Source organism: Stegodyphus dumicola, chromosome X1, assembly GCF_044657685.1.
Source record: "Stegodyphus dumicola isolate Sdum_Otavi_A_Nest chromosome X1, ASM4465768v1".
In the NCBI taxonomy this organism is placed as follows: Eukaryota; Metazoa; Arthropoda; class Arachnida; order Araneae; family Eresidae; genus Stegodyphus; species Stegodyphus dumicola.
In genome coordinates this window covers 128,466,883-128,479,675 of record NC_140780.1, presented here as the reverse complement: position 1 = coordinate 128,479,675, position 12,793 = coordinate 128,466,883, and the positions used below count along the sequence as shown (strand labels likewise).

Here is a 12,793-nt window from a genome sequence, read left to right as displayed (position 1 = left end):
AGCTCGTTCTAGGCATTTTTAAACAACCAGAACATCGAAAGGAATGAGTGAGAAAGGAGATTGACTACCCGTTTCCTACTGACGTTGCGTCAGCACAAAACCTGTTTTCCCTTCCTTCCCAATACAAATATAAACATCTGACTGATGTAATGTTCTGATAAACGGTGACCTTGAATAAAAATAGATCACTCATAAAGATGGCGATTCGTTCATGAAATATTTTCAGCAAAAATACCTGGTCGAAAATTTTGCTTAAAGTATAAGATTAATTATTATAACCAAAATGATTGCCGAAGGCAAATATTTTTTTACAGAAATAATCTTCATAATATTCCCTGCACAAAATCATCTGTTGGTATAAAATATCTTAGGTAGTTATATTTATATGCACATTTATTTTGACCGTTGCGTCAACGCAACACCAGCGGCTAATGGGTTAAAACTGATGTTGAAGCCTTATAGATTAAAAAATGAAGCAAAGATTATTGCATTTGAAGAATTTTAAATGAAAAACGAAATAAAAATTGAATCAATTCAGAATACTAATATCCCCTCTGTTTTCATCTTCCTCCTGCATATGTAAAATAACATAGACTTCAGATGATGTTTTAAGCTTATGTATTCTTCCTTAGTATGTTGAAAGATAAAATAAAGTAACAAAAAATAATATATATGGTAATTCAGATATGCTTAATTGTTATTTAATGGTTATTGAAAAGGAATTTCATATTACAAATTGTAAAATGGATTTTGCTAAAAAATATTATAACAATATTATATATGCGTATCTTTAAAAGCAGGATTGAATTATATTAATCCTGAAACAGGATGTATAATAATCTTTTAAAATTTGAAAAGCTCTGTCCTATTTTCTGTTATGATTTCCCTAATCATAAAAGTTTATACTCCGATCAATGATATTGAAATAAATTTTCATTGGACCTCAAGATACAGTTATAAAAAGGAATATGGAATTTTACTTAATTTTATTAGAGAAAAAGAAATATAATTTAAATACAGCAACAGGAGACATTACTATAATAGAAACTGTAAAATTATCATCATAATGAATTTTACATAGATTTAAAAAAAAGTACGTCTGTATTCTGCCTCTGCAAAAGCCCCTCCAGTTTTTAATTCCACCATTGCAAAAGCCGCCTCCCAAATAGTCTTTTTTATTTTATTTTTAATTTTAAATCTTGTATCTTTCATGGCTTTTCTTTTGGCTGTCTGATTCCCTGTTCTCATTATTTTTTTTAGGGGGGGGAGAAGTGTCTTTCTTCAAATTCATCCTTCATTTTGTATATCTTCAACTGCTAACAAATCAGATTATTAGTGCATTCTATCATTATTATGCATATATCATTATAATATATTCTATTATAATTTAACAGTATTTAACGACACATACAGAATCGCTTGGGGGGTAGAACTTGAGACATTCACTTGGAAGGAGATTATTTTTACGACTGGTCTTAGTGACACATGCAGAATCACTTGGGGATAGAACTTTCAGACTTTCACTTGGAAGGAGACTATTTTCACAACAGTCCACTAGGCCCTACCAAATTTTTTTTTTTTAATGAACCTAACATTGCAATTTTTAACATATATTTCCTTGTACTTTATAAATGTTATATTTTTGTGTTACTTTTTAAATAATATAATTATTTGTGTTTTTTGTTTAAATTTGATAAAAATCAAAGCTTTAATGAACCCAAATGCTTTTAAAGAACTTGCACTGCCCTCTGTCTGTCAAAATGAAACTTAAAACTCTAAAATATATTTCATTTCACTGAAGACTTTTGTTATTAATTCCTGTTCCTCCTAGCAGGGGGGATTATGACAGAGGTCTTGAAAGTGCAGTATATTTATTAATTTTTTAGTTTTAGTTTCTTTTTTTATTTTTCGATTATCTTGTTTTTTATAAATATTTCTATTTTCTTTTGTATTTTTTTAGTATTGTATTCTAATAATTTTTGAGAGTGCCTTAAAATATTGTGTAAGAAAAGAGTTTAAAATGACACTTTTGTATGAGTATTTATCTTTTTTTGTTGTTTTTACATATAAATGACTTAAAATTTAGTCTTGTAATTTATTGAATTTTGAGAGTGTCTTAAAATGCTGTAAAAAGTATGAAATGTTTATAATAAGCAGCATATGTCCCATGCTATAGGAAAAGAGACATGTTTTTACAGATGTTGATTATAAAAAATGTCTGTGTCCTGTAATGTGGGATATATGCTGCTATGCTCTTTTTATTGTTGTTGTATTCCTTTTCAGAAATGCCAAAAAATTGGGCCAATATAGCAATTTACCACCATATTTGTATTTTATGCCTGGTATGTGAGACATCTAGGATATTGGCTGAAATAGCCTTTATTACATAAAAAATCAACCTGTTTTTGGAACCATAGTTCTTTCTTTCATTGTCTGAAAAAGTTAATCAACATTGTAAGTGTTTTGAAACCAAGTTGGTTTTGATGATTTATGAATTTAATGTTGATTTAAAAATACAAGTGATAATGTTTTTGTTATATCATAAAATATGCATCATATTTACATATGTGTAGGCTACATGTGTGTATAAGTTGTATCCTGTTTCTGAAACTGTGTAGTTGGGGGGAATATTAGAATTTTACTAAGGGATGAGTAGAGATGCAAATATTAAAAAATATTGCACATTCGAACAAAGGAACCAAGTGAGTGTTAACACTTATTGTGAAATATTTGTTTAAGAATAAATAATAATAAATTGCATTAAAATTGTGTATGTCAAGTACAAGCTGTGCTCTAAAGTTTTGCATTAAAAAGTATGAACTCTATAAGTATAAATGCAGTACTAAAATTATTTTTTAAAACATCTGGAAATAGAAACATTTTCATTTCCCATTCTCATGTTTTATAATTTTCATATGACTTGATGCTTGAGTAGCTGAGAAAACTATTGTTATTGTCAAATTTAAGTAGAATAATAAGTGTTATGAAGGACAATTTTTTAATCTTACTTTAGCAAAGGAGACAAAAACTACTTTGCTAAAGCAGCAAAAGTTGTGCAAATAAATTCTGTTTGTTTCAGTTTTTCTTTTTATGTGGTAAGTGGTAATTTTCTACTATGAAAAATTATTTTGAAAATATTCTGCTATATGCCACTTTGTAAAATTTTGTTTATCATACTATATTTGCTCAGATATGAAAGTGCTAGTATATCAAACCAATGTAACCAATGTTCTGGAGGGAAAAAATTATAATTTTCCCTAAGTTGTAGGCATAACCAATAAAAAATGGCATCTATCCAGAAAATTAATAAACAATATTTATGAAATTTATCATTAATTATTGAAGTTAGCACCAAAATTTTGGACATGGAATGTCATTAATTATTCATATAGAAATAAAGTATTTACCCTCCTTATGGAAATGATTTTTTTTTAAATTTCTTCTTTTAGAGCATGGATTCAGAGGTAGCTCATCAAACAAATAATCTGAACTCTCATAGTGGTAGTTCTGAAGATATGGCATTCCGTCCATGGTGCATGTCTACATGGTCAAATCCACTTCTGCCGTCCAACTTGTATCTAGGCGACCAGGCTTCACCATTATCTCCTGCCTCTTATCTTCAGTTACCTGTGAAGCCTCATCCACCTCTTAATAGCAATGTCTCAGGGACACGGCCAGTTCGCGCTGTTATTCATCCTGCTAGTCAAGACAATAGAGCTGCTCAAGAAACTTTGAATAATCAGGTATCTTTGTATAACCATGCACTGAGATTAGTACAGTATTCAAATGTACTTATTAAAAAGAACTTTAGAGAGTTGCTACTAATGCCTAGTTCTTATTCTAAAAGTGTTAAAGTAAATAATATGTAAATCTATATAAATGTTTAATTTTTAAATTGTACGTATCAGAATATTGCTATCTTCAAGTATTACAGTACAAAGTCCAAAATTCGGACGTCCATTATTCAGAATGATCTAAAATCCGGACCTCAAAACCACTAACATTTTTCTCCTAGGCTTTACACATGCGCATTTGATTCCCCCCTTCCGTGCATAATAAAGCATATGGAGAGTCCCGATTCTTAATTTCACTTGGACACTAAATAAAATATCTTGTTATTGAAGAAACAGACATTTTAGCGTAAATTTGTATGATCAGTAATTTGGCTCTGTTGTGCGCATCTGGTTTTTGGCACACATCTCAAACCAAAACATTCCACATGAATACATTGTTGATCTGATGCCAACCTGGCGAATCAGTATTTATTATGCTTTCCTTTCATCACCGCATGTTTATCAAAACATGACAACTTGATTAATGACTCTTATAGTGATGCCTAAACGATTTTTTTATGTTAGTAACTGAATAACAGAGGAGTATGGTAACCTTTTATATTGACATTACAGATTTAAGTTAAATGTGCTAACAAATGATGACGAAGAGAAATTTACCAAAAATTTCTATTCGTATGCTAAAAATAGATTTTGTTGATGATACTTATAGACTCGAAAATTACATTTAAGGCTATTTGAATTAAAAATAAATTATTTGTTATTCACATAAACCCAGAACCAGTGCCAAGGCTCATATGGCTGCATGGAGTTGCAGAATTTAGGATGCACAGAGACTGCATCAAGCAGTAAGATATCTAGTGCTGGAATGGATCCAGAAAATGCTGCTACTGATAGTGAAGAAATTGACAGAGAAGTTACTGAAAAGGAGAAAATTTTGATTGACAAGTTAGTCAGAATTCTCGAAACAGCAGGTACAGGACTTCCAACAATGCAACTGAACAAGAAATGTCGGTCTACAGACTTAAAGAGAAAGATATTAAAAAAAAAAAAAAAAAAGAATAACTTACATTGAAAGAAATGTTTATTTAATAAGGTAAACAAATAAATATGAAGCTTTTATTTGTAAATTTTGATGCCCTTTAGATCATAACTACTTCATTATTTCATAAATCACGATTTCTTATTTTTAATCTTATAATTTCTACATGCCATCTTACTAGATTTAAGCTGATAATCTAATATCCGGAAAAATACCAAATCCCGAAGTCCCGATAAATCTGGATTTAGAACTTTGTACTGTATATATTTTGAGCTAGTAAGAGTGCTTATATGCTGTTTTTGAGAGAGAGATCTAATTTGGTATTACACATATACTTTTGGCACTCCTTCTTAAATCAGTTTTGCTGCCACATCATTTCTAAGTAAGTTTGATTATTGTTGTAATCTGTGGAAACCAGTTTCTTTTCCCTCTTGAGCTACTCGTGCTAAATGTAATATTTTTACTTTTTTCTTGAATTTATACTTTGGGATCATTTTCTCGTTAAAATTACTACTAAAGTATTTAATTATATATATTATAGGTGCCCCCTCGAACCAGAGCCAATAATTTTTGGGATAATTTTCGAAGCTACTCTAGGCAAAATTTGTTATCAACTACAACTAATATGAAAAGAAATGAAAATGTTGGTCTTCCTGTAGCTCCGCAAATACGGCAAGTACGCCCAATGGTTCCAAATGAAAGTACTAATCAAACATTGGAAATGCCTAATTCATATTGTTCAACAGCTTCCTCTCAGTTATATAGGTAAGATTTGCAGTTTTGGTTTTTGAATGTAATTTTTCATATTTTTTTAATTAAAGTACTCATGTATGGGCTTTTTCTCAAGTTGGTAACAATGCAAAAGTAAAAAATAAAACTGCATTTGATTGGATTCAAGAAGAATCTGTGGTAAATTATATCACTTTTGCAACTGAGCAGTTACCTAAAGAATCTTACTGTTTTACATATAGTAATAGAGCTAAGTGTTTCAGAGTTAAGAAATGGATTGCATGGTGTGATAAAATTTCTCTGTTTTGGAGAAAACTGCTGAATTAATTGGTTTTTTAAATGAGTGGCCAAAGACAGATGTTTTGGTGAAATAAAATGTTTTCATATGTCCCTGTCACTTCAAAAAGAGACTGAATTCAGAATATTTTCCAAGCCTGATGAAACTGAAATGCTGTTAAAATGTACATTATATTATATTTTGCATAAGTAGTATTATCTTAACTTGGTATGTGTTAGTTGGGTCTCTCATTACCCCATGCCAGAGAATAAATATGTGAACAAATAATTAACCAGAATCATGCATGGAAGCAAATAGCTGAAAAGAAGTGCTTTCATAATGAGAAAGCAAGAGAATTGTGTACAATCTTCTTGTGCATTGCCTTATTTAAAAGAAGCCTATCAACAGTTAATGAAACTTAGGTCCATCATTTTGACTCCTTTATTAAGTCTTCAACAAGTATGGAAATATATTGACTCCTTTGAGAAGAACGTGCTTATTTGAAACAGCTGGAAAGAATGATGTCAATTAATTTTATTATAAATTTGTAATCATTCACCGTACTCTTTATCTGAACACTGCTGTCCATAGTGCGTATTACATTTTGGTCTTGAAGTATGTCTTGCTTATGCATCAAAATAAGCTAGTATGCTACCATCATGTCACAGAACTATTAAACATATTCTAAAATATTATTGTGGAAAGTAAGTTTAGATTTTAAATAAATGCATCACTCACGCAAATAACAAAACATTCTCTTAATGAGCCTACTTACTACATTCACATATTTTCTCTAATTCCATAATTTGTTTTGTTTCCACTTCCAAGAAACAAAACTAAGAATAATTATTAGTGTTCAAAAAGCATGAAGTAAATAAAATTAAATGAAAGTACATATAAAATACAAAGTACATGCCATCTGAAATCCAACATGCCCCCTTAAGTTGTTGGTGAACAACATAACCTACCATAAATTTTAAAGCAAAAACTTTTGAAAATAAGCACAAAAGTTTTAAAATTAAAAGGAAAAGATAAAAGAACTGAATTAAAGTTCAAATATTCAGTATTCAAGCTTCGGAAGTTTAAATGTATGTTTATGTGTATTCTCATTAATGGATTCATTCAAAATTAAATTTGAAGTACTTATATTTTGTAGATTCTGCAAAATAGCTTTTTTTTTAGTTTCGATTCTGAATGCCTTTTCTTGATAATCTTCAATAACATCAAACTCTGCTTCAGTGTCATTTTTGGTCAGTGTACTGATAAAATGTATGTGCGTATCTTCCAAATATTTATCTGTCAAAACAAAGACATTAAACTCTGCCTGTAACTCGGAAGAATCTATCTCACTTTGTTTTATGATTACTTCTAAAATGTTGAAGGATTTTATCAATTCAACTCTGTGAATCTTCTTATTGAGTTTAACCCTTTGAAGATATACCAGATGTTTGTCAATTTTTTAACCTCCTAAAATTTGCTAATTTTTCTACACCAAAAGCTGTAATCATAAGTTTCTACTGTTTTCTTTTGATTCTAAATGGCAGCACTACCCTATGAATGCTCAATATTTTGCAGTTATGAAATTAATGTACCTCTCTCAAGGGTATCATGTTTGAATATTCATAAATTCCATTGGAGGGTAGGAAAAAATTCACAATCTTCAAATATATGATGCACACGCGCTGAATCTTTTATATTTACTGCATTTCAATTAAAACTTCTAATTAAAAGATTATGTATACATTTTTAATGCCTGTATATAATATATACCGATGCCCCTACTGAGGGTACCTTGCCAATAGATGGCAGTACCAGGCTTCTCCTTCATTACTCAAGTACACAACTGTAAGGGTTAAATGTGCCATTGTTAGGCTCCAAACACACCCATTGTTTCGTGTTTTTCAAAATCCTAGAATGCAGTGAAAATGAAAAGAGGTGACAGACAACTAATTTGTCACGCAGGGGTCATGTCATCTTCACAAAAAGACTGTGATAACAAAGGGAAAGCTCTAAAAGTACAGGAAATTGAAATGCACTTTAGGTCCATTTCTTAGTGCAATGGAAAAACTGCTGATTTGAAAGCAGTTTCTTCTTTAGGTCTTTGTTAATTCCAGATAAGAGACTAAGGAATACAAAAAAAAATTTTTCCCCTGGGTTAGGATACAAGTACATGGTTTAGTCTTCACAGCTAATAAAAGGAGGGAAATATTTCTAAGACCAGTTTTAGATGCAAAACATTTATCTTTGGAAGGGAAAAAAAGGGAGGGGCAAATATTTGAGTTTTTAAAGTTTTGATACAAATAAGAACTTTGAGGTATATCAAAAAATAAAATCGTTATGAGCTTTTCTTCTTGAATAAAATGATGTATTAGAACCTATATTTACAAAGAATTAAATAGGCCCCCTTACCGGGCCTATTCTATTTAATTTAAAGTGTGTGGGGGGCGCACCAGCGGCGGAGCGGTAAAGACGCTGAACACTGGTAGCTCGGTCCAAGGTTCGAATCCCACGAACAGGCTGGCTGTATGGGCATTTTCGTGGTTTTCCCCATGTGTAACGTGTATACGAGCCAGTTCCCCTTAGAAAGTCTTCCATGAAGGCATCCCTCCCTTTAGGCAGATAGCCATCGTGTGCTTTGAATAATCCAATCCAATCCAAACAAATGTGTATTCTGTCCCATTGAGGGCTATGGAAAATGTTCACTTACATGTCGAAATAAACTATTATGCCACAAGTGTATCGTGAACTCCAGAGACGATTAAGCATATTCTAAAGTACTATTGTTGAAAATAACTTTGGATCTTAAATAAATATATCACTCATGTTAATAACAAAACGTTCCTTTAATGTACTAAACGCACATATTTTCACTAATTCCAGAAGTTCTTGTGTTGCCACTTCCTAGAAACAAAAGTAACAATAATAATTAGTGGGCCGAAAATGTTAAATAAATAAAATAAAATAAAAGTACGTATAAAATATAAACTACATGCCGTCTGAAATCTGACAGCTGTCACAATGCATATCAAGAAAGCAATGCAATTTGATAGGAACCACTATGCCATTATATTACCCAATTGTATGCCAGTGCCTCCATTTAGCAATTTCTTACAAAGCTGTTGGTAGGGAAGCCGACTGCCATAACTTTGGGCTTAGGTTCAGAATTCTTGGAGTAGGCATAGATGTTTGTAATTGTGTACTCTTTTGCAACATAGGGACACAAAATATTTTTGAGGCAAAGGGGTGGTAGGAAAGAGGGTTAGGTTACTTTCAGATCCATCTCCATATAGTTTTCTGCATCAGAACTGCAAGGAGCTAAACAGCAATAAGGCCAACACATTAAATCTCCGGTTGACTGGCCATCTCAATATCCATAGGCCAAAGGATTAAATTTAAATTATTTGGTTAGGTGAGTTGTTGTTCTGATAATCCTTAAGAATATGTGGGAATTTATTTATTCATGATTAAAGTAAGCTTTGAGCACATGCAGGAAGTAGACATATATAACAAATAATTGAAATATTTCAAGCTTAACATCCTCAGGAAGCAATGGAAGCAAGACAAAATTTAGCAGAACAACATAGTGGGTAATCTCAAGATACATAGCTAGTAGTATATAGTGGATGCTAGCTAAGATAATGTTGATAGCCACAAATTTAAAAGTTTACAAATATGGGGAAAAAAAAAAAAAAAAATTTCCAATGAATAGAACTTGTGAAAAGTAATAAATGAAGATGATGTGACAGAGGTATTGCATTGCAATGACAATGCCCCAATAATCAGTGAACTAACGAACGATGAAATCTATGTTATGATTCTATATTCAGAATATGTTCCTACTGATAGTGAAGAAGATGAGAGAAAAGTTGTTGAGAATGAAAAAAATTTGATTGAAAATTTAATAGGAATTTGTGATATGCCATTTGCAGGACTACATGCCATCTGAAATCCGACAGCTATCACAATGCATATCAAGAAAGCAATGCAATTAATAGGAAAAGAAACAAACAAGATAGAGCTTTGAAATTATTTCTGTTTATACAATTAAAGAGAAAGTATGAACATAAAAAGAAAGCAGCTTTAACAACTGACATTGAAAGAAATGTCTAATAAAGCAAACAAATAAATGAGGTTTTTTTTTTTTTTTGTTTTTGTGTGTGTGTGTGTGAATTTTGGTTTCCTTTAGGTCATAAATGCTGTATTATTTCATATTTTTCATTTCATAATTTCTACATGTAATATTATTAGATTTAAACTGTTGATGCGAAATCTGGAATTACCAAAAGTCCTAGTGGGTCTGGATCATGGACTCTGTACTGTATTAATCATGGCTTAACTTTGATTTACTTAAAAAAAAAAAAAAAAAAAAAAAAAAAAAAAAAAAAACTTGAACATGGATTGCAAATTTGCTGAAACATTGAGCAGCTGTCTTCAGTACAGCAAAGTGTGACAAAACCGTTTTAACATTTTGATATTTATTTTTTTTTTTTTTTGTAAATTACCTCTGAAAATTTTGAAGCTAATTTCGATATATGTCATTCAGTTTGAATGTATGCATTCAGTTTTACTGTTTTTAAGCCAGTTTAGTATACTAGATTAAACTATGTTCTTTGTTAAAATTTAGTATTTTATTGCAAATATTTGCAAGAAATTGTTAAAAAGAGAGGGATTTGTCTAAGATAGCAAGTTTTTTTTTTTTTTTTTTTAGTTGACAGTTATATTTAACCTACGAAAAAAGAAGTAAGTATGTAATGACTCGGCAAACCGTGCCTCGCGAGCCATCTGTGGCTCTTTAGCTCCTTCAGCATGGCTCTTCCAGAAAATAGCACATGTAAAAACAAGAAAATTTTGAAAATACAACACAAAGGCCATCAAATTTTACACAAGCATGCAAACAACCGAAAACATATCCACCAATGTTATTCCTAGGAAATTTTTTTGGTAGTGATTTCGGCATTTTGACTGGACTGATTATACATCAAATCATGCTGGCGTAGTAATTGTCATATGCTAAATTTCAACTAAGGAAATGCTTTGAATTAATTTACCATTTAATGGCAATTTTAACTTTGAATGAGAAATTAAATAATGTAAAAATGAAATTTAGTTTCAAAATATCAGGATTTTCGGCTTCTAGACTTTTCAAATTTGAAGTTTTTACCACTTTCTGAAACAACAATTTTCCTAACAATTGAATTTAGACAACATAAAATACATAGATGATGTGTAAGTTGCATATAATATGAAAAAACTTCAAATTGGAAATGTCTAAAAACCCAGACAGTTTGACACAAAATTCCGTTTTTACGTTATTTGGCGTATAAAGTTAAAATTGCTATTGTACTGATTCTAGTAAGATTTGTACTGATGTATTTATTGATAAATGGGTCATTGTACTGATTTCAGTTCAGTTGTACTTTCAAGAATAACATTGATATCTGTGTTCGATTGTGCCTCAATGCGTCTCATTTGTTTTATACAATTTGAGTAAGTGTTATTATTTTTGTGAGCCAGTCAGTCAAGAGACTTGTTGTGGATTTTTTAATACAAGAGGTTCCTCCTGTTTTATTTAAAAGCCACAAGCCACTTAAAAGGAGGGAATGAATGTATGAGTGAAAATGTGCATTTCCTGTTTCCTTAAGTCCCAGGATACCATTTCTTTCGTGCCTAACTGCTGTTGGCTGGTCCTCAATCATTTCACTTTTTCTGGCCCTATTCATTTCTTCTCGTAATAACATGGCTACACAGAAGCAGCAAAGACTAACAGATGGCAAAGTCCACCGTGTATTTCAAGTTGAATTTACTGAGACTTTTGAGTTTATTCAAAACCCAAAAACCTTCCGACCTATCTTAATTGTCAGGAAAAACGGGCTAATAACAAGAAATCAAATGTAGATGGACACTTCACATAAACGCATGTCATTTAGTACTAAATATCCTGTCGGTGATGAAAGGAAGAAAGCAGTTGAGGGACTTCAGAAGAGTAAAAAAAAATCAAGTTCTGTATTTAATTGCTGGGTGCAAACTTCCAATAATGTTAATACTGCAAGTATGATTAATCATTTTGGGATTAGTCAAGAGATTGCTAAAAGAGGGAAACCATATACAGACGGCGAAGACATAAACAATTATTTTATAAATGCATCTGAAGAGCTATTTTGAGGTTTTAAAAACAAACTGGATATTCTTAAAAAAATAATAATAATTAAAAGAGTTACTATTGTATGCTAAAACAGTAAAAGAGAGAACAGTCAAAATGTCTTCGAATATAACCATTCAGGAAGTTCAAGATCTTAAATTGGTTTCAGCTTTATCTATAGCAGTTGACGAGTCTTGTGACATAAATGATACAGCGCAAAATTCACTTTTTGTATGGTCTATTTAAATATCAAACACGTGGAGAAGATATAGCAAATGCTGTAATTAGATGCATTGAAAAACATAATATTCTCAATAAGATTGTCTCAATTGCAACAGACGGGGCAAAAAGTATGATCGATGTAGAAAAGAGGTTTGTTGCTATTTTATTTTGAAAGAAAAAATCAATCGTGAGATACTTACCTACCATTATATCATTCATCAAGGAGTGCTTTGTGCACAGATATTGCCAGAAGAAATTTGCAAAGTTATGAAATTGGTAATTAAGATTATCAACTCCATTATAGCTAAAGCTTTCAGTTATTGCCAGTTTAAAGAATATTTATTTGAAATGGAGAGTGAGTATGCAGATCTTCTGCTGCATAACAAAGTATGTTGGTTATCAAGAGGAAATGTTTTGAAACGTTTTGCATCCTTATTAACAGAAATGAAAGCATTTCTCCTTAAAAAGGGTATTTATTATCCAAAACTAAAGAATAATCAGTGGATCCAAAAATGTTATTTCATGGAAGATGTAACATCTCATCTAAATCAGCGTAATCAAAAACTACAGGGGAAAGTAAATGCAATTTTTTC

General features: G+C 31.1%; 1 protein-coding gene across 7 annotated transcripts in view; it reads left to right on the top strand.

The window, feature by feature from the left end:
- Positions 1-12,793, top strand: part of LOC118183667 (uncharacterized) — a 315,563-nt gene that overhangs the window by 203,910 nt on the left and 98,860 nt on the right. For all 7 annotated transcript variants that reach the window (XM_085808069.1, XM_085808070.1, XM_085808072.1 and 4 more), the window contains 2 exons: positions 3,450-3,743; positions 5,375-5,598. In XM_085808069.1, coding sequence (XP_085664195.1) covers positions 3,450-3,743; positions 5,375-5,598 — 518 coding nt within the window. The remainder of the gene's footprint in view (positions 1-3,449; positions 3,744-5,374; positions 5,599-12,793) is intronic.